This window comes from Myxocyprinus asiaticus, chromosome 25, assembly GCF_019703515.2.
Source record: "Myxocyprinus asiaticus isolate MX2 ecotype Aquarium Trade chromosome 25, UBuf_Myxa_2, whole genome shotgun sequence".
Classification (NCBI taxonomy): domain Eukaryota; kingdom Metazoa; phylum Chordata; class Actinopteri; order Cypriniformes; family Catostomidae; genus Myxocyprinus; species Myxocyprinus asiaticus.
The window spans coordinates 26,821,455-26,845,504 of NC_059368.1; the positions used below are offsets into that span (position 1 = coordinate 26,821,455).

Consider the following 24,050-nt stretch of genomic DNA (forward strand, 5'->3'; position numbering starts at 1 on the left):
TGATTTAATCCAGCTTTTTGGCTCATAGAGCAAAGGCCAAGATAAGTATTGATCCCCAAACAGAGACTCTAATTTTAAGGCTCGCAAAAAGGCATTGGCTCTCTGTAGTCTTTGTTTATTTGACAGGCAGCATTACAAAGGAGTGAAAAGGAACTTTAATGCTTGCATGCAGAGAAATGGATGTGATCTTCTGAAGAGGGACTTTGATGGTCTTGACTTTGTAGTAGTAGGCAATAATTTTCTGATTGGCTGCCTGTTGATTGGAAATTGCTGAGCAGGGCGTTCCCGGGTTGGTGATGCCTCAGCATTGGGATAGAGGAGTGGATCCCATCTCTGGCAGCTCTTCGGTCCTACTATACTTAAAGTAGCAAAGCATAGTGTGGGAGTGGTGGGGGCTAAGGGAATAGCGAAGGAAGGATAAATGCCTGCCAGATCCCATTAATCTACACTGTTGGATTTTGCTGTTGTAAAACTGAGTGCACTTTTGTTTCAATTCCCCATGTCTTCTGCCCTTACACCCGCTCTGCACTGCAGAAAACCATCAAAATCTTTCAAATCTCCAACAGTAATTATCACTATGTCGTTTTCCAAATCATAACCACAATAGTGATAAAAAACAATAAAAAAGGAAGTACCCTTGTGGGTCTCAGTTTTCACAGTTTATTTGCCTCTTTATTCCTTTGCAGATATGGCTCATTGTCAGCTGATATACAGTTTGTCAGTTTGTTTTTGTGTTGCTTCAAGCTGAGACGCTTAGGCCTGCTCTTGGATATCCACCCTTTTCCAAATTTTAGTTCTAGCCCAGCTCTAACACACTGGCCTATAATTTTCAAGTGAACCTAAAGACCTTGTCTGAAACCGAAGGCCAGTCAGCCAGTAACTTAACAAACAGCATTTTTGTACAAAAGTACCACTTAATGAAATTAGTCTCAGATTTCCAAGGCACCATAATGCCATGTCTAATGACCTAGAACAAATTCAAGTGAGCTTTGGTGATAACCAATATATAATTATTACAATATTTCCTGGTAGAAATGGAATCATCAAAGAAAAAAAAATGTTTACCTTTATAAAATAATCTACTCCTTCAGATACAGTTTTTGTCGAACGGCATGCACAATTGACCATTTGCTAAGCTCTGCCCCCCCCCGGCTACCGTTGCTCGTCCTGACAAGCTTCGCAGATCTTCCCTTTGGAATGAATGGGAGATTGTCATGAATGGCGTGTTTTTGGGCAAAATATTCTTATAAACGGAATTGACAATATTCTTGCATAGGCTGGAATGAAGAGTGACATTATAAAGTATATTTATCTGATGTTTTTTGTAAAAGAAATTGTTAAATTACACAGCAATTTGATTGAAGACTGTGGAGACTGTGGAGACTGTGAATCAAACTGCAAACAACCATCACAGTCACATAAAAAGAGAAAAATGTCATTTGATGGTGATTACACACCTGATAACATTAGTGCAAGTGAACAGAACTGCTCATAATGTCTCATAAAACATGTACTATGATGCTGTGAACTCCTTATTTACTATTTTTTTTACTAAGACCTGAATCAATACATAAATTAATTCACGTTAACTTGTTAGCTTTAATTTATCTTGGAGCAAGGTGTCCTTGCTGATGTTATATGTTCATTTGGGAATGAGGACTGAAACAGTTTAATCCATAGCATGCTCTCCACAATATTTATTTAAAAAAATAATAATTTAAAGAAAAAAATCACTGTGTGTATCCTCTCTGAGTACCTATTACTATTACAAGTGACGGGGCAACAATGTTTTTTCATTTTGTGGACCATTTCTGTAAAATTCAGCTTTACACAAACACACATTACGCCCGTAGATGTCAGTTGTCAGAGAAATAGCACAGTGTGTGTGATAGGGACCAAAGCAGTCACGAGAATCACACTGGAGAGAAGGAATGGCATTCCAAAAATATGTTTTTTTTTTTCATCAGAGGTGCAAAATGTGAAAATAAATAGTATTTAAAAGCAAACAAAAAAAAAAAAAACGTAAAAAAAAAAAAACTGTAAAAACTAGACCTGTTTTTGGCATTAAGAGCAGCACCTACTCCCCTTCGTAAGATATAGAGGCCGGAGTTTCTTTGCACTCAAGCTGTGCTAGCATAATCTTGTCCATGTGCTCAAACACTCGTCATCCATCTTTTCTCCCCTAGTGATGGCTGTTTTAAATACACAGTTTTTCCTGTCACTATCAATTGGATCATACCAGTTTGTTTAACTTCAAATTAACCCTCACCTCCCCATTCTTAAATACAATATCACTGAATAAATACATACAGTTGAAGTCAGAAGTTTACATACACCTTAGCCAAATACATTTAAACTCAGTTTTTCAAAATTCCTCACATTTAATCGTAGAAAACATTCCCTTTCTTTGGTCAGTCAGCATCACTACTTTATTTGAAGAATGTGAAATGTCAGAATAATAGTAGAGAGAATTATTTATTTCAGCTTTTATATCTTTCATCCCATTCTCAGTGGGTTAGAAGTTTACATACACTTTGTTAGTATTTGGTAGCATTGCCTTTAAATTGTTTAACTTGGGTCAAACGTTTTGGGTTGCCTTCCACAAGCTTCTCACAACATGTTGCTGGAATTTTGGCCCATTCCTCCAGACAGAACTGGTGTAACTGAGTCAGGTTTGTAGGCCTCCTTGCTCGTATACGCTTTTTCAGTTCTGCCCTCAAATTTTGAAGACCCATTTGCGACCAAGCTTCAACTTCCTTGAAGTGCACCAGTCCCTCCTGCAGCAAAGCACCCCCACAACATGATGCTGCCACCCCCATGCTTCACGGTTGGGATGGTGTTCTTCGGCTTGCAAGCCTCACCCTTTTTCCTCCAAACATAACGATGGTCATTATGGCCAAACAGTTCAATATTTGTTTCATTAGACCAGAGGACATTTCTCCAAAAAGTAAGATCTTTGTCCCCATGTGCACTTGCAAACTGTAGTCTGGCTTTTTTATGCTGGTTTTGGAGCAGTGGCTTCTTCCTTGCTGAGCAGCCTTTCAGGTTATGTCGATATAGGACTCGTTTTACTGTGGATATAGATACTTGTCTACCTGTTTCCTCCAGCATCTTCACAAGGTCCTTTGCTGTTGTTCTGGGATTGATTTGCACTTTTCGCACCAAACTATGTTCATCTCTAGGAAACAGAATGCATCTCCTTCCTGAGCGGTATAATGGCTGCGTGGTCCCATGGTGTTTATACTTGCGTACTATTGTTTGTATAGATGAATGTGTTACCTTCAGGCGTTTGGTAATTGCTCCCAAGGATGAACCAGACTTGTGGAGGTCCACAATTTTTTCCTGAGGTCTTGGCTGATTTCTTTTGATTTTCCCCATGATGTCAAGCAAAGAGGCACCGAGTTTGAAGGTAGGCCTTAAAATACATCCACAGGTACACCTCCAATTCAGTACACCTCCTTTCAGAAGCTAATTGTCTAATTGTCTAAAGGCTTGACATAATTTTCTGGAATTATCCAAGCTGCTTAAAGGCACAGTTAACTTAGTGGATGTAAACATCTGACCCACTGGAATTGTGATATAGTCAATTAAAAGTGAAAAAACCTGTCTATAAACAATTGTTGGAAAAATTACTTGTGTCATGCACAGAGTAGATGTCCTAAATAACTTGTACAAAACTATAGTTTGCTAATATTAAATTTGTGGAGTGATTAAAAAATGAGTTTTAATGACTTCAACCTAAGTGTATGTAAACTTCTGACTTCAACTGTAAAGAGTTAAATGAGAGTTAAAAACAAAATCCAGTGATGGAGACTGACTTGCAGGCTCTCCATCACAAGGACTGACACAGTTTAATCCATAGCATGCTCTCCTCAATATTTAGTACCTCATGTTACTATAACAAGTGACCCGGCAACAACGTTTTAAACATTTTTTGGACCACTTCTGTAAAATTCTGCTTTAAACCACTCAAACACACATCACTCCCTTAGATTCTCATTTGGAATAAAGCAAACACTTGTCAGAGACATAGCACAAGGCAACAGTTACTAAGACAGGATTAGTCAGAAATGCTTTTAAGGCAGGGCTTAGCGAGGGGACAATTTGTGGGATATCACCTTATTCACACTAGCACCATCTTTGATTTTAATGGGAATGACAACGAGGTTGTGAGGGATAGACTTACCATCTCCTCAATAGCACGAACGGTTTAAAGCTGTATAAAGCTCCTAGATCACCTGATTTTCCACAACTCTTGTTGTCTGGAGTTCTTTGTAATACTGATTGTTCTTGGACAGATATTTTATCAATATTTTGTCAACATTGAACAATCCAAAAACACTTTAAACTGCAATACAGCTCATTGAAGAGACTGTAAATCTGTCCCTCACAGCCTCATTTTCATTCCCATTAAAAATCAAAGATGGCGCTAGCGTGAATAAGGTCTGTAGGCAGCTGCCTTCAAAAACTGACCAGTTGACAGCATCTTCGTAGACAGGATGTTACCCAAACATTGAATTTGAATGTACCTCAATACCTTCCCACCTCCGTATACTGCCTGCGAAAGCAGCTTTTTCAGGTTTCAGATATTTTTGACAGAGATACAAAACTCTGTAGGCAGGTAGATCTCGATGAGCAAATATACAGACTTGCAAAAATACAAGAATAACCTCAAATGACCCCTTCTTAGATTTTCACATTTGGTAGGTATTCATTTTCCAAAGTTTTATTGCATAATCAGGACCTGTGGAATATTGAGGCTGCAAGCATTGAGCAAATGTGACCATTTACATATTCTTGGATGCTCTATCTGGTGGATGTTGTTTATGATATTATTGGCAGTGATACAGTCATTTCACCAAATGAATGGTAATACCTTTAAATATGTTTCACCATGTTGATATCATCCACATGATTGCTCCCCTTTATCATATAAGTAATTTCTATGATTTTCTTTTTGCAAGATGACTCAGTGTTGAGTGCATAATTTATCGGAATATGGGTAGGTGTCTCAGTTTCTACAAAGATCACATTTAATGTTCCTGCCTGTTTATATTCTTACCTCTTGTTTTGATATCCCTCATGTTGTCCTTTTCTGTATTATAACCTATTAAAGTAATGCTTTTTTACTAAAAAATGCTTATCAGTACATTTCATTTCATTTTGTATCACTCACTGTAAGAGACTTTTTCTGTTTTTTTCTGGGGGAGTTGTTGGTATATCCACATTTCAGAGGGACTTGACTAAAGCCTGACTAAATAAGGGCCAGGATCAGTGAGAAACCATACTGTATATCAGTTGCGTTTTGCTCTGAGAATAGCTACAGCACAACTGTAACCACAATAACTAGCTATTTGATGCTTACTCCAATGCCTGATCAAACCACTGCTTTAAAACACTCTCCTATGCTGGAATCCTTTCTCTGCTAGGATTAACACCAGTCCATACATTTCCACTGAAATACAGTGAACAGTTTTTATTTGTTCATTTATTTATTTTATTATTCAGCTTTGGCTATATTATTTGAATTTTTTTTTCTATCAAATAAAAACTACACCAGCTGTATGAAAGAGACTGTAAGAGTTTCAACAGCTGCTGTTACTACACCTCAGCGGGGCTAATGTGAGTAATTTAAATAATTTCAGACCAGCCACAGAAAAGAGTTGATTGTCATGTAATATACAAAAATGAGCTCTACACCTGTATATAATGACTTTTAACCTTTTTGAATCGTGTCACAGTGCAAACCAGAAAGCAAGGGGGAAATGATTATACTTCTCAAGAGAAACAAAGTGTCAGCTGTGCATTTGACTTTTTTTGATAAATTGTTGGTTATTCCTTAACATAGATTGTTAAGCACCACACCACTGTGGGTTAATTCAGCTGTTTATAAAATAAGAATTTCTCTTCCACACACACACACACACACACACACACACACACACACACACACACACACACAAACGCACACACAAAATGTTCTTAGAGCCAATATATCACACTGTCTTCTCTTAGATCGGAATACCTCAGAGAGCATAGGTTTCATGAAAAAGCTCATATAATAGTCTGAAAGGCATATTTTAGCTAAAGAGCACTCTATAATTTTTCAGTGTTAACCTTTTTCTCACAGTTCCTGTTGTCAGGTCTTTTAAGGTGCATTCAGTTCAATTTAATTACATTTCAATAAGAACTAAACTAAAAGACATTTTGGAACATGTTAGTCAAATAGTTTCCTGGATTATGCAGTAAATTCAATACATTTTAATTTTTCAAAGCATTTTTGGTTAGTTATTGTTAAATGTATTTATTTAACTTGCCTCCTGGGCCTAGGTGATGTGATTTGGTTAGATTTTTTTAAATGATAAAATCTTGACTGTTCCCCAATTTTCTTTATTTTTTTTATTATTTCTTTCTCAAGAATAGCCTCACTGCAGTTCCCATTTTCCTTAACTCACTTTTGTGTTAGTTTTCATGTGTTCACAAATGTGATGTTAACGTGACAAAATTCTCATGACAATCTTCAATCTTCATTTACCAACTTGAATAAAAGTAAATAATGTAAACCTTATCACTAGCAGATTCAGCCAGGCCCCTGTAGGAAACTGATCTATTAATGTTTTTTTTTTTTTTTTTTTTTTTTTTTTTTTTTGTAATTAATGGACATCAGTGTATTTTATACAACAAAGAAGCATTCATAAAAAACAACAACCTTACTGAGAAGAAAGTAATAGATTTTATATGTTGAGATCTCTTTTCTCATAATCCACCTCATCCCCAGGGAAAAGGCAGGGGGGTATAACTGTCACAATTCCTGCTGTCTGTCACTCAGTCACTGTCGGGGCATGTTATATTCCACGTGGCTCTCGTCATGAGTGATGAAAGTGTCATCTCATTCTCTTCATGTATTTATCAAAGTCAAGCAAAATCCAAGGGGAATAAACAGGATTGTGAGAAAAATGTATTTGGGAAAAAAAAAAAAAAAAGAAAAAAACAAGGCCCTGGTTCATTATTTAACTAAACATATTTAATAAAGGCACACATGTGCAAGAGTTTAATAATCAGATAGCACATTGCCCAGATAATTCATCACGGATAATACGTGTTGTCTTGCCATACACTAAAAACTATGCAAGATAATGTATACATTGTTGGATCCAGAACACAAATGTGAGTTGATCTTGTGTTAAGTAGATTAGGCATTATATTACAATGTATATTCTTGACATTTTGCTTACTTTATACTGAAATAAAAACTTTTAGCCCATTAAACTTTAAAATAAATTTACTAAAATTTGAAAAAGAAATACTTTTGAAATAAAAAAGCCATTTGGATACAGCATTGTGGTTTTTTACCAGAAACTTAAAACACGTTAAAGAGGAAAGGCTATAAAGAGAGTCTTTCCGTGTCTATGGGAGCTGGACTGAGACAGTCTGTTTGTTATGCTTTCTTACAGTATTTCCCAGTGCTCACATTTTATCCACATAAATGAAAAACATTTAAGTTGGACAGATCACTAAAGCAAATCCGACCAAATAATCCAGCTAAATAATTGCTTTGTTTAAAGGTATTGTACATCAAGTGCATTCTCCAGTTCCCATAAATCATTAATGTCTTTTTCTTCTGTATCTGTGGTCTGGTTTTTTATCTCATGGACACACTCTTTTGTTTTAATGGTTGTGTGTGGTTCTTCTGGCAAACTTACATTGAGTTTGTTCCACATGGTGTTGAATGTTGGTGTTTTATCTGTTACACCAGGGGTTCTCAACGGGGGCGTTCAAAGGATGCCAGGGGGCGCTGAGAGCAAATTAGTAGAGAGGGGGGTGTTAGGTTACAAATGGGGGGCGTTTTTCAGTCATAATAATCAAATCTATTGTCAAATTCCTCTTTGCATTCAAAGTTTATCTAGACTTGGAGTATAACAGTTGGTTCTCAATTATACGGGTTGGTACGCATTTGTACCGCGGTTCCTCTGATTTTGAAGGCTAGTGACGCATCTGAAGTATCTGGTTTAGCAGCGTCAAATGGCATTCATCAAAAAAAGGTTGAGAACCACTGCTACTTGGACAATTACATTTTATGATTTTATTTAGTTTTTCTGACATTTAAAGATGCATGTTTATATTTTCTTGATATTCTATCTTGCTCAACTTCAGTTCCAGATGACTGAGTTGGAGAATAGTTTTTTCCCATTATTCCTCAGATTACTTTTTGACCAGATTCCTAGACTGTGTATTAGATCAACATGATCACACGGGAAGTCGGCATGCTGTTTCGGAAAGTTCTGGTACCCTAGGACCGGCAACAATATGCCTACTCACTGACATGCCCTATCTCCCATTGGACATATTTGGAACGGCTCAACAACAATTAATTTCCCTTGTGGCACAACTGTTAGTGCATTGCATCAGTTGCTTGGGAGACCACAGTTCAATCCCCATTCAAACAAGAAAGTAATCATGTTTGTTTAAACAGTCATGAGCATGATAAGCAGGTTGCATTTTTATCCCTAACATTGCATTTTGTCCACTAATGGTTAGGGTTAGATTTGGGTTTTGGTTGGGGGGTAGATTAAATAAAATAAGCATTTTTCTTCACTGTTTTAAACCCTGTTCGGCTGAAAGTAGTTATTTTTACAACTGGCTTCTGGCGACCTCTCCTGGATATAAATGGATGTCACACTTGTTTATATGCTCTGAAACACTTAACGCTTTAGTCTCTGGAGGCAGTGTTTTCAAATTCGGTCAACATATACCGATTTCAGCTAAAGAAAAATTGGCACACACTTGCCGCATTTTATGTGAGATCAGGCTGATTAGATTGGTCACATTGCTGAAAGGATTATTTCACAGCTTTCATTCAAAACTGCTTTGTGGGAATTCAGTGATTATTGTTTTTCTTTCAAGTCTTTTTTAACTCAAATGAACATGGGCTAAGTGTAAAGACATTGTCCTGACTTAAGATATTATTAAGATAGTTTGATTAATGTTCAGTGCTCTTCATCTCCATACCCTTTTAAAGGAATGGTTCACCACCCAATCAAAAATCAAAAAAATTTCATCATTTACTCAACATCATTTTGTTTTAAACCTGCACGGTAAATTTTTTCTTTAGAACACAAAAGATTTTAGGCAGACTTTCAGCCTCAGACACATTGCAAAAAAGTGAACGGTGACTGAGACTAACATAACTCACATCTGTTTTCTAGGGAGAAGAGAGTGTCATGGGTTTGGTACAACATTTGGGTGTTGTTCAAAGTGGAGATTTAAAGTAAAGAAGGACTTAAAATGTATCTGTATCTCACACACAGCAATAATATTGCTTCGAAAGACATGGATTTAACCATATGGATTACTTTTATTCTGCCTTTATGTGCTTTTTGGATCTTCAAAGTTCTGGCCACCATGTACTTGCATTGAATGGACCAACAGTGTTGAAATATTCTTCTAAAAATCTTAATTTGTGTTCTGCAGAAAACAGAAAGTCTTACACATTTGGCATGGCATGAGGTTAAGTAAATGATGACAGAATTGTTGTTTTTGGCTGAACTATATCTTTAAGAGAATTCACATGCATGTAATCATTACTATCTTTTTCCATATAGCAGCAGTGGTGTGCAATGTGTGCATGTGCACAATGTGTTTCTGTGTGTGCACAAAATCTAGAAACATTGTGTAGAGCTGTTACTGATATTAAAACAGGTTGCTTGAATTGCAGTTTAGACCATTTTTGGTGTTCAGACATGCAGCAACACTACTTTCTAATACCACAGCTCATTAGTGTTCTATCCAGGAGTAAACTCATGGGTGTGTTAAATAAAATAAGACTGACCTGGCATGCCTGTGCAATTACTCCAATTATAAAATCCATCTCTGCTAAAACAGAAAAAGTCTCTTCACACAGGTGAAGAATGTTAGAATAATAATGCTGCCTCCAGAGGGTGTAAATGAAATATTGGATTCTTCATTAAAATTCCCCATGGATGCTAAGAGATCATTATAAATCCTTAATCAGTTTTCCTCTGGAGGGATGCAGGGATACAGGCGGTTGACATATCTTTTTTCTTCCTGTCTCTGCTTTTATTCACCAGATTGTTTGAGCTTTGTGATAATTGTCATTATCCAATAAGGGGCTGCACAAAGAGAATAATCAAACAGCATGCATAGCTGAGGCCGAAGAGTAAATTCTTTATATTCTGCCATAATGGCAGTCCACATACAGTAATTCACATGTGCTGGATTATCTTTTTTTTTATTTTTATTTTTTTTTATTTCTTTTTTTATTCCAAACGGCATAGGCCTACATTATAGTAAACATTACATCCATATATTGCACACATCACTTCCACAGCATTTTCACACCTATATATTGTATTGCTATTTCATAGTGAGAAGAAAAGTTTACTGTGTTTAGCTACAATCAGCAGCTGATGACCTTTTAAAGGAGGAGGGCTGTTTTGAAAATTTGTGCAGTTACATGTTGGATATTTGAACTGTTCTGCCAGTTGTTCTGTATAGACTGCAAACAGTACACCCACCCTCAACATTTCCTTTAAATTGTTGCGCAATAGTTATAACAGTAGATTTCGTTTAAAAAATAGGATGCAAACAATCTTAATGAGGAAGATGTAAATACAGTGATACCGAATGAGAGATACCCTTGTGAGAAAGAGACATATGCACTTAAATTGACTTTGTAAGAGGGTTCTTTACATGGAACTATATAGTACTGTAAAAAATTCAACACAATAAAATTGAAAACGTATGTTTAATTGCTGTCTTACATTTTTAAATAAAGTGGTGCCAAAGTCACAACCTGTAGTTATAAGTTCATGGCACTTCATGACCTCTTTGAATTTAATTACTGATAAAGAAAATCGAGAACTGAGAGAAAGCATTGTTATGAGTTAAATAATGAAAAAAATAAAGTAAAAAAGATGGCTTTTATAATGTAATGATTAATTATTATTAATTTTTACAGTGTCAAATATTGTGCTTGTTGATGTAAACTCAAGGTTTGTTAAGCTCAGAATGCCTATTAAATGTTACAAGAATAATTTAATGGCTAGTTAAGCAGGGCTGATAATGTTATATGCCACTTGTTATTTTGAACAAGAACTGCCTACATTTTAGAGAGATTTCCTGTCATTTCCCAAACACAATTAGTGTCCATCACAGCATACACCTCCACTTTTTTCTTTTGTAGTATTCTCACTCAGCATCACGCTAGTGCTTATTTTTCTACTGTATTTTGCTATATGGCATTCCTAGCCCCCTCTCTCTCTCTTTCTAGTTCATTCCATCACTCCCATCTCATTCTGCTCATTCTAAGCGGCATTTATATAATATGAATCGGCAGAAGGGGGCTGGATTCATTATTTACCAGAGTCCTCCTGGGGGATGAGAAGTGACATGCGACGCAGCACTTCAGGGTGCCGAAAGACTGCACAGGGATAACTAAAGGGCACGTGACACACTCTATTCTATTTTTAACACCACAGACCAGTGTTTGCCCTGAGGAAAATTATTTTTTGAAGTCAGCACGGTCGCTGTTATGTTATCTCACATGACATAGCGTGATAGTGATTTAAAATGATGCAGTCATTTTTGAGTTTATGATACCATCTGTATATAATGTGTAAGATTAGACAGTCCATAGAAGTGGAGTTTCAACTCTTTTGTTGCGTAGACAATGGCTGGCATGTTTTACACAAAGGACTTAAGAAACTGTGCAGCAAAAATAAAAAATGTTCAGGCTGATCTTTGAAAGTTTTATGAAATCCTGTTAAAACTAATAAGCCATGTGCCGGCAGGTCCTCCGCAGTATGTTAGGTGGGGCCATGCAGCCTCCCTAGGGTGCTCAGCAAGGGCCTTGGGTGGCTAATTAACACTCTCTAATTAACACATATGTGATCAAAGCTACTATATCCACAGCCAAAAAGATCCGATGAGGAGGGGAAGGAAGAGAGGGAGGTAGGTACTGTTTTGCTGTTGGGTGCACTTTAAAACATAGTACAGATTTTGAAGCCGGTTCTGTTAGCCTCTAGTTATTGGTGGTTTAAATGCTAAAACATTTGACACCATTTTCTGTTTTAGTTTCTGAACCCAAATGTTGACCCATCTGGCACAGCTCCAGTGCTGTTAGTGTCATTTGTGCACTCTGCTGTCCTGCTCAATACTACTATGCCTCAGGAAGCCACTGCTTTGCCAAAATGGCATTTGACTCTAGAGTCCTCCAGTATGAGTGTAAATATTTAACACTGATATGTATTTATTATACAGACTGTAAGGGCTCTCACTGAAACAGAAACCAGGCTGCACTACATTGCATTTTTAACATTCTTTGATTAATACTTACTTAGTCTTATATTTAGACCTTTAAATTGGTGCTTTTAAGTTTGTGAATTGTTCATTCAAAAGTAGAAGAAAAGGTGCGGTTGATGACACCGAGCTAACAAACTAAAGGTCGATATTGTTTTTTATAGCCTGATCTCATGACAATTACATGAATATGGCCTCACTTTTGCTAAACCAAAGTGGTGTATTACACGTTTGGCTACAGTTTCCCAGTGAAATTTTCAGCGGGGGGCACCAAAAGCAAGTAAAATGATGTTGTAACCAGACAAGTTTTTAAGTTATATTTTAGATGAAGGTTTTAATGAATAAAATGTGCTTCCCTAACCTAAAACTGTAATCTAAACCAATCCAATAGTGTTCCAAAAGCAAATGAGAGGTGAACAAAACACATCCTTACCCTTAACCAGTGCCTAAACCTATCCGATAGTGTTGTAAAAGCAAATGCGACATGAAAAGCAAATTTTCTGAAGCAATCACATTATTTCGTGTGTCTTCTATGGCGCTTTTATCTCATGTGTTACTTTGTGATCTTGACTGGGTTTGAACCGAGGTCTGCTGAGCCTAAAGTTCAACATTCTATCAGGTGAGCTACCATGCAAACTAACTAAACTGGAATAAGTGTGTAATTGTAGGTGGGTGTATATAACAAGCACTTAAATGTATAATTTTTCAAATAATGCGTTAAGCAGTGTGTGAGTGAAAGAGTGAAAAACAAGTGTTAATAAAAATAAAGTCACAATAAGCCTTTGTACTCGTGATTTTTGTGACAGTGAATAAAACACAGCTGTTGTAGTGGCTCTTGTGATAATTTCACCAGGAAACTATGAAGAAACGTAGAATGAGGCACGTTAAACTCAGTTTGCAAAAATGTAGTTATAGTAACATTCATTCTATGAGACTAGGTTGTTTTTTATGATCTTTATGATATAGATTTTGTGTCCGATAAATAAATGCATAACTTCTTTTAGATTAATGCTTTTAGACGCAATATTAAATAATTGTCAATAACCACTAAAGGTGAACGGCCTTCTTTACGAAATTAATATTACATATTATATTATTGTCAACAAAGAATGAATGTAACCATTTTCACTGGGAATATTTACTTGTCCAATGCTCTTCACTTAAATAATGTAACTTACACATTTCTATCACTTTTGGAATCTATGGGAGTTCAGTTTTTGTTTTGGGCTATGTCTAACTAATCAGTAAAGCTGATATTAAAGAAACTACAGTATAACATATTAAGTAGTAAAGTGTAAATATCGATTAAAAATTAAAAATAGTTAAAAACCACCATAGAGAAAAGTTAACAATACTGAAGACACAATAAGCCTTGTACACTCTCTGACCCATTATGGGATTTGAAGTCTTATTATGAGTTATATGAAAGCAAATAAGCTTTATATGGTGACCTATGCCCCTCTATTTGAATGAAAAGGTCATGAGTGAAAGAATAGTTGATAAATGTACTCTCTGCAACATTAACCATGACAAATTCTCTTGCTTCGATATAATTAAGCCAGTGGCTGATTTAATTGGCATAACATTCCAAATGTCTTTTCAGGTTCATTGTTTCTTTAGAGTGCCTCTTGAGAGCTTAAATAAAGTCTTTGGTGCAGAGATGGAGCCTAACCATGCTGATTTCTCACATATAGTTATGTCTCCACAGATAATTTTTCGCAAGATTGTTGATGTGAAGAAGGAGGAAGAGGAAAGGAGACACCTGAAGAACGAAGTGACGCTGTCCATCCCTGTGGACCATCCTGTCCGCAAGCTCTTCCAAAAATTCAAACAGCAAAAGGAGATGCGTACCCAAGGTCCATCGCAACCTGACCTGGAGAGGAACCAGTTTCAGGTGGAGCATCATCTCCATCCACTGTCCCACCAGCTCCATCAGCAGCATTATCAGCCCCAATACCAGGGCCACCATCCCTTTCAACATCACCATGTGGCCCCCATACAAAACGGGGTCCCTGGCTCAGGCAATGGGAACAGTGGTTCTAGTGTTGTGACTGTCTCACAGATAACCCCAATCCAGAGTGCCCTAGCCTACGTTCAGACTGAGGAACCAAGCAGGAGCAATGACCATGAGTCTATGGAGCTTAAGCCTAGCTTTGGTGTAGAGGACCAGAGTTGTCTCAAGGTAACAAGTCCTGTAAGACCCAGAGGAGGAAAGGGACGAGGCTGGATGCGTTTCCATAATGCTGCATCAGGAGCTTCTCCCATGCTTCCACTGGAACTGGACAAGCAGCAGCAGAAGGAAGAGGAATGGGGGGACATGGCCCAGCCCCTGAATGTGATCTCTGAGGATGGCAAGATCCAGGAAGCTCAGGGTGGGGGGTCTAGTGATAGGGGTCCAGGTGGAAATGGAAATGGTAACAGCAGTGATGAGACAGATGAGAATAGTGCCCTGCACAAGACTGATTCTTGTGACAGTGGAATCACAAAGAGTGACTTGCGTATCGACAGGGTTGGTGATTTGCGAAGCCCTTATGAAAGGTGCCTAATGGAGAGGAGTCCAATGGAAAGGAGCCCATATGATCAGCTCAGTCCTGGGGTGTGTGATGTGACTCTTCGTGGTATTCACTTTCAGTCTGTACCTGAACAGGCTATGCTTCAAAACAGCCTGCACGAGGCTAAGCTGGAACTAAAGGGGGACATCCAGACACTAAATAGCCGGTTAGCGGCACTGGAGGACCAAGTGGGTGAGATTTTAAGATTACTCTCGGAGAACAGGAAACCTTCCCAATCTTCTCAGACCTCCTCACCAAAAACCAAACCTCAGTGCCAGGACATCTTTGCTGTTTCTCAGCCTGTTACTCCAGATACAGAGGGGGACGATGGACCCTTTTGAATTAGGAGAAATATGTTTGTTTATTTATTAGATATTGCTGGTTTTATTTATTAATTCCCTTCCTCTCACTCAGGAAGGAAAGATGAAAACTGATGAATAGAGGAAGAATTCTTGCTGTTGTAAATATTTTCTTGCATGTCCAGCTGGAATCTGGCCTGCCAATGAAAATCTTCTCTAAGGATAGTTGTTGCTTGTACATGTAAGGAGTAAGCTGCATGCAGAGATGATTTAAAAAGGCACTTTTATTCTGACCTTGCACATGGGATCTCCTAACTATTGTAAGTGATATTTCAGGGCATTTTATCTTTGGGAGATGGCTTGATATTCCAGACCTGGGTTTTTGGGTTGCTGTAAGACAAAATCAAGCTTGGTTTAGTGCCTCCGTCATTGTTTGAGCAGAGTGCTCTTCATAGTGACCTGCTGTGAATGGCTACAGTCACTCAATACAGCTTGCTCAAATAACCCAATATTTCTTCCCCCTCCAGTATGCAGAGTTCTCCTTTATAAGCATAGTGATTGGAAATGGAAGCTTGCAAGATTGTTTGCCTACATGATTTCTTGGATGTGATTAAGAAGTTAATCCAATAACTAAACACTTTTTGATATAAGAAACTCATTTTGTTGCCACACTTTGTTTCAAATTCCTTAAATCATTATCCCCTGTATTTTATTTTGTGGAACATTGTAGTACATAAGAGAGAAATAACATGTTTTCAAAAGATATACATGCATGCTGGATGGATATGTGGTAAGCTCTGGCATGGTAGGACTAGGGACTTATTGTTTTTACAATTTTCAATTATGCAATACAGAAAGTGCAAGTCTCAATGGGGGCCTGCATTTTGGCGGAAAGCTCACTCTTGTGGCATTATTTGAAGCATGAACACATTCAGGCCATTTGGAAATTATACAAGCATGCACTGAACTTTTTGCATGACATCAGCATTGCGTGTTACATTAATAGACATAGTATAAAAAGTCATGGATTTCTAGTATTGTTTCCCAACACCGAAATAGATATGAAAATAGACTACCCATTAGTCATTTAAATGCAGATGAATTTGTCATAACTCTCACATTTTAATCAGGCTTTCATGTATAGTGCTCCACAGGTACCCAAACTAAAGCCATGTCACTTGACCACCCACAGCTTCATGAAAAAAAAAAATTGCCCAAAAATTAAAATTCTGTCATCTATTAATTTTTTTTGAGTTTGGAAAAACATGAGAGTGAGTAAATGATGATAGAACTTTAATTTTTGGGTGAACTAACCCTTTAAGTGTTTAATTTGGAAGGTGATGATTTCGAAAATGATCATTTGATCCTGCTGTTGGAAACTTTCTAAATTATTCTTGTTATTACATTAACTAACAGTAACTCATCACATATTAGCATACTCGTGGGTACTTTAGAGGGTTTATAGCATAATGACTAATGCTACTTCACCTCTTATTTCCCATCAGATCTATTGTAATGCATTCTTACCAAACACAAGTGATGTTACATTGTGAACAGGGTTCTTAAGAGAGCATACTATGAAGATTAATATCACAATTACAGTGTATGGTTGTATTAATTTTACTGTTACTGCCTATAGATCATTTAACATAAAAGCAATCCACAAACAAACAACAAACTAAAAGTTATATGTTTTTTTTTTTTCCAGACAAAGCAATTGTCTTTACCATTTATCCCTCCACTTATGCATTAATTAGATTCCCAAAACACATGCTTATCAATGTTAAGGCTCTGATAATAATATTAACTCACTACACTTTTTTGTTATCACTTCAAGCGTTTATGATGTTCCTATGGACCAAAGACATTTACTAATGACTAATTACATTTGTACTTGTATATTCAGTCTTTTGCTCTAATCCTCAACCCCATTATAACCTGTCAACAGTGTATGGTTAAAAAGCCTTATTTGGTTACACTGATATGCAAATGACTCTCCGAATAACTGTTTGGCTTTTCAAGCAAGTCAAACATTGGAAAGATGACAGCATTCAGAGAAATATTTACTGGGCATATTTCCATGATTTGACAGTGAGAATTATATTTAAACATGACTACAGTTCACTTTTCATCTGACAAAAATGTTGTGGCATATACATATTAATATTAATGACAGTAATAAAAGCCTCTAACAATAACTTACTTTGAGCATCATTAAAAATATAGCACCCTTAATAAACTTTAATATGCTTTTGTAATTCAAATTTTCATGCCTCTGGCTTTCATTGTCCTGCACATCCTCATTCTGTTTCACTTATTTTGTCTGCCATTCAGCCCAGCAGAGAAGAGCACAGACAGTGAAAGGATTATTTTTTGAGTCTGCCATGAAATTGAAGAGATGGATGTAATAGATGCTAAAAGCTGCAATACTGTTGCAGATGGTGTTAGTCCCTGTAATCAAATGGAGCTGAGTCACTGCATGGTCCACAGGGTGCCTGTTCGGGGGATTAGGCACAGTTTTCAGAAAGCTATGAGGGCATTCAACTCCGCTGCAAGTGGGAACTTATCAAAGTGGGGAGGGATTGACATGTCGTACCCATTCCTTATATATGCTAGAGCCAACAGTGAGCCACCACAACCCCAGAGGTGTTGGACACTGGGATTTGACTGCATGCTGCATCTTTGAACTGTATAAAACTTGATACCAATGAGAATGATGTTTGCCTGCCAAAGCAGTGATTTTCTGCAACTTTTCATGCACACACTAACAAAATGGGCAGAGGTCTTGTCATTCACAAAAACCATACAATTCACAAAATTAAATCATTTAATTCAATTGTGTGAAAGAAGACATGCCATGTCAATACAGGAAGCCACTGATGACTACCAAAATATGCTCTGAGATGCATGATAATCAGCTAATATATAATAACTGGCATTATTTAGGTATTTATTATATCTCCAATGTCTATAAGAAAAGGTCAAATTGTTAATTACCTATTGAGTAAAAGATTAAAAAGTGTGATATTAATTCAAAAAGCATAATGAGGAATTCTTCCTGCACTAGAAAACAGATGATAAAAAAAAAAAGATTACTGTTGAATAACACAGAAAAGGAGATTGTCTCTTACCAATTAGTTGCCCAAAGGAAACACAGAGAGAAATCTGAGAAAATCTGAAGGAATAGGATGTTTTTAAATAATAAAAAAAAACTAAATAATAAAAAAAACTAATCTCTAAATAACATGGGGCACTTTTGTCATTGGAATTGTTTTTAAAATATGATCCAAATGGCTACATCAGTGCCATCCCATAGTTTAGGGTGAACGTAATGCTGATTTTAGCATACAAATAATGATTATCAAGTGTCCCAATCTACCAGTTGTTCCACTTTATCTGTGTTCACTCTACGTCTGGTAGTTTCCATTTATATTGGTCAGGAGCATTAGGATATAAATAGGTTTTAGACTAAACCGAAATCCACACACTGTACAACAGGGTTGGTCTTCACTTTCTCTCAGACCTGGGTTTTTCAAAAGCCAGATTGGTAGAATGACACTCTAGCTGCATATTGCATTGTTCTCATAACTGAAGTGCTGCCCTGGCTCCTCTTGCCCTTTTGTGGTATTAGTGACCACTGAGATTATTAAGCTCTTTTTCCACTGTAAATGAGACTGCCTTTTTATCAGTGTAAAAATATTATAATATTTCTGAGGGAGGTCGGTCAAAGTGTTTATTTTTACCACACTGGCATGAATATTAATAATTTGTTATATACAGTGTATTACACTGATGTTAGAAAATAAAAGATTTAATTGTGCTAATTTACTCATCTTGTCATTCTTTCATTTAACTGTGTATTGTAAGCAATGCATATGCACATTTGTGTTACTCAAAGACTCATCACATTATTGCACACATACTATGTTAGCATTGTCTTTAAGTTCAAATTGTTCTATAAACATCTCAAATGCCAAAAATCAAAGGAAATAATTTAAAGAAATTGATTCCTATTTGCTATTTTAGCTACTGTTTTATAGTAGACCTGAGTGAAATGACATACTGATTCACGCTCTAACATAACCTAGTCAATTTTTATGATTAAGTGCATTGTTTCCTTGACAACTTTAGGCTTTAAACTCCATGGAAATCTCTAACCTTGCCACCAATGACCTGAGGATTTTTGTTCCCCAGTTCAGTTCTCCATAATCAGTTCATTTAAGAACCAGATGCCGGACTGGAGAGTTTACTCTATAAGAGGGATTTTTAACCTTTACAGACTTGCCCCATACCCCCACCCCCCCACCCCATCCAGACTCTTAGCTAACCCAGGGACCTCCAATAATATATTTTGTTTTTATTTTTTATTCTGTAACACTAATTAATAAATGAACATTATTTTTCAGATACACAGGCAGATGTCTAAACCTGCTGGGTATTTCTGCCTTCCGTACCTCCGCCAGTGCCTTCAGTCATCCATCTACGGGGTCATCAGCTGGGAGCCAACTGTCATAGATGTTTCACCCCATTAATCCCGGAACATCTCCTGGTGGTGGGGCAGCAGTCAGGGACGTCTCCCTTTATGTTTTTTTTTTATAATGATTTTAACTTTTTAATTGCTGCTGTTACTGAGAAATCTAAAGTACTGTTGACTCTGTTCTCTATTTTATAATTTTTTTTCATAGCTGGCTTTTAAATAATTACTTTAACAATGTTTATTTAAGAAGCACTTGAAGGCAATACTTTTTAATTTAATATGTTAATATTAATAACTTTAAACTTTTAAAATAGAAGAGTGATTTCAAAAGCATAATTATTGTTCAGTGGTTGAGGTGCGGTGGGAAAAAACACACTATTAATGGGTGCCGTAGTTTAAAAAAGTTAAACTTCTGGATTGAATTTCTGGAGTGTTAAGGATTACCTTTATCTGGCTTTTTGTCACCATTCACTTGCATTGTATGGACCTACAGAGCTGAGATATTCTTTAAAAAAATATTTCAGGTTGAAACTGAAAATGCAGATAGATGCAAGGCAGGTCTTCTTAATGCCTCATCAGACATCCTGTCTAGCTGATGCAGCTTCCTGCAATGTCGAGATATGGCATTAACCAAATGGTTGAGTAGCAATGTAGTGAGCCATTTGTCAAAATAATTTGACAGAACTTTGTTTACATGATATGTGCACTCACTGTGGGAGGGAAGAAATGTCATCAAGGTTTTGTATGTTACAATTACTGTATATTGCATCATGATACCAGCATTGTTAAAGAGGGTTTTGAATGCTCGAAAAGTGAAAGGAAATGTAGTTTGGTCTGGAGATGAACATTTTTGAAGAACTTGAGAATAATATTGCCCAGGTGCTTATTGAAGCAACCTTCAGAGCCAGGAAGTAATTAAACAAAGCTACTATGCATGTGTTTGCCTTATACTTTGCCTTTTATATGCCAATTTGTTTTATATCAGTAATCTCCAAACACCATGCCCAACCAACACTATTCACAGCTATCATCTCTACATATTACGACACACTGCAACAAGAATGTCAAATAATAATAATAATTGTGCAACACTGCTATGCTTACAACGATGCCTTCCTGACGAGCTGAGAGTACCACCCACACAATGAAAATAATATCAGGAAGAGACATGCGGTTTTTATATTTAATTATATTTGTATTTTTTTCCAATCAGGGAGAATATATTTTTCAGAATACCGTCATCTGTCTTTGTGTTTCAACACAGTGTGATGTCTTGCCAAGTAACACCATCTTTGAAAGAAGACATGAAGCTTCTCTAAATACTAACTGGACTGAAATCAAAATTTGCCTGCCAGCTTTCCAGGGGCAGATGGCCAATGTTTTATTTTAATCTAATTAACACTATACACTGGGCGAGTGCGCGACATGACACAACAACTTGATGCTGTTCATACCGGGCGCGTTTACACAGACTTTCTAAACCATTTATTTGTGTTGTTGGTAGTAGCACCAACACAAAATGGAATAAGACACCTGTTTACTGTTGGCGTGACGTGCTGCAACTGACACTTCCATGGTAGACAGCATAATTGAATATAATGGGTTCTATTGCTTTTGACGTGATGCGCCTCTCGTCCGTTGTAGACAGGGTGTGAGTGTTAACAGTTGTGCTTGAGATGAACAGTTTAATATATTCGGATGCAATGTGTTGGATGTGTGTTATGTGTAAACCCTGAAATGTAGTTTTATAATATTGTGGTGTTATTCATTCTCAGCTGATTGAATGTCAAATATGGATGTATTTGTAGGGCTGCACAATGTTAGCCAATCAGAACAGTTGCCGTTTACTTTGACATTTAAAGGAGGAGCTGAGGCCAAAACCGAGCGTTCAGACAGAGGGCCAGAAAGAGAGTGGAAAATTATAGTATATTACTAAATTATAACTGTTTTCTTGACCCCTTTAATAAGTTTTGTGGCTTTTAGTCTGTCTATTAACTTTTGAAGCCATTTATGTGCTAGTGTATTGCTAAATGTTGACAAAATTACCCTTCGAACAAGAGGTGTTAACAGAGGATTAAATTATGTTGTAAATATCATAACTGCTCAAACAATACAGGAGTTTAACAAAAAAAAATTATGTACAGTAGATGCTTTTATAAAATTATAAGCTTCACATTTCTGCATTTAAGCCCTCCAAAGTTGACCCATTCACTTCCATTGTTAATGCCTCAATGTAACCTTGATTTTTTTAATAAAAAATGAGACACAAGTCGAAGTACTACCTTACAGGTAAAAGAGCCAATCACCTTTTAGGTACAGACATACAATTAGCCTGTCAATCAGTTCGAGAACGTGCATGCACATTAGCTAGACAAGCTGGGAAAATTGATTTGTTTTTAAAAAATTTTTTAAGATTAATCAGAGCTAAATAAGCACGTTTTATGATACTAGTGAAAAAAAAAAAAATGTTTGTCAGTGTTAATGAAAATACAATTGTTCATTGTTATTTTATGTTAGTTCATAGTCTATTAACTAATGTTAACAAATACAACCTTTGATTTAAAAAATGTATTAGTATACAGTATGTTGAAATTAACATTGACCAAGATTATTTAATGCTGTAAAAGTATTGTTCATTGTTACTTCATGTTAACTAATATTGTTACCTAATGTTAAAAAATGGAACCTCATTGTAAAGTTTAACCAAATATTCTTTGTCACTATCCCCTAACCTTAACCTTAACCTTAACCCCAACCCTAAACCTAAACGTCAGTGCTGTACGAATGTAACCTCTGAATCGTGGTCATGTTTATGTGAATACGATTACTTCCTGGTTTCCAATGGACCATACCTGTGTCTCGGAGCGCCAGAAGAAAAGGTGAACACATTTCCACTGATGGGGAATGGCACTTGGGAAGGGGGTTGATTTCAGGGTACATGCATATTCTAACAGGTCGATTGCCTGTGTTATCGTTTTTCTAACTGAATGCTCTTTAAAATGAGAATGTAGCAAATCAAGGTTAATGGCTGTGATGTAACTAAAGCCTATTGGCTATTTAACCTCTTCACGACAGGTGGGTCAAAAATGACCCACTTGCATATTTATTTACATTTAATTTATGTTTAATGCATGTTTAAACTGTGAAATTGTAAACTAATATTGACATCCAATATATCATTTGAAAGATTTGGGTCTCAAAATTTTATATTTTAAAGAGATTTTTATCATCGCAAAGATACAACAATAAGATTTTATTAAACGTGTCAAGAGTGAAAATCAAAACATGGAAAATGAAACTGGAAGTTCTGACATTTATTGTCTTCCAGCCAAACACAAATGAGCACAATCCTCCAAACTTTGGTATGTTTTCATTGCAAGAGTCCAATAAATAAAATCCATTAGAGATTTTAGTCCAAAAATGTACAGATATGAAGAAATATTGAATCTTTGTTCAGGTTTTACATATATTACACATTATCATTCATGTCCATTCTCTGTGAAATCTTGCACTCTGTGTAGTGTTTCAGTAGCAAAACACCCAAACATGATATTTGGGAGGGTCTTGTGAACAAAATGAGCCCTCCCTCAAAATGTTCTGTGCAGTTGTGATTGGTCATTCAAAATAACCAAACAGGACAGTCGACACGAGTGACGTAAAAATTTGCGTCATCCATGTTTGTCTCTGGATAAAGCTGGCCAATGAAAAGCTAGATCATTTTTGACTGATGGGTCGTGTAGTTAAAGAAAAGATGAAAACAAGGATATGAGGGTTGTATATATCCCTGATGCCGATTTGCGAAGGTTTGGAGTGGAAAACCGTGGATTGTGTTTGTTTGTGTTTGCGCTTTTATGCACGGTGTGCAGTTATAGCGTGTTACTGCCGTGCTGTCGACAAAGAACTCGGCTTCTGGACCCACGATCTGATCCACCCTCCTCGGCTCCAGACACCATCACTGAGGGTATGGAGAACACACGCTCCTGACTGCATTTTTTCATCAAACCTCCTGTTCAACTGCACATCCAGGGGGCTCGGACATGTCATTCAAGCCGAGATGATCCACCCTCCCTGGCTTCGCACACCGTGAGTTAGACCCTGGAATGCATTGACTTAGTCATTTTTTCACTGCTTTTTCTTTGCTGTTCTCCCAGGGCATTTAGCCTCAAGCTGAGAAGCGCCACCCTCCTCGGCTTCAGTCACCATCGCTGAGGGCCTGGAGGAACCACTCTTCCTGACTGCATTTTCACTCAAACCCACTGTTTGACTGCACATCCAGGGTGCTCAGGCATTCCATTCAACCCGAGCGGAGCCACCCTCCTCGGCTCCAGTCACCATCACCGAGGGCCTGGAGGAACCGCTCCTCCCGACTGCATTTTTTTCATCAAACCCCCTGTTCAACTGCAC

General features: G+C 37.0%; 1 protein-coding gene across 1 annotated transcript in view; it reads left to right on the forward strand.

Moving 5' to 3' along the window:
• Positions 1 to 18,997, forward strand: part of LOC127416405 (potassium voltage-gated channel subfamily H member 5-like) — a 159,061-nt gene extending 140,064 nt beyond the window's left edge. The window contains exon 12 of the mRNA XM_051655754.1: positions 14,027 to 18,997. Coding sequence (XP_051511714.1) covers positions 14,027 to 15,211 — 1,185 coding nt within the window. The 3' untranslated portion in view covers positions 15,212 to 18,997. The remainder of the gene's footprint in view (positions 1 to 14,026) is intronic.
• Positions 18,998 to 24,050: the final 5,053 nt, after the last annotated feature.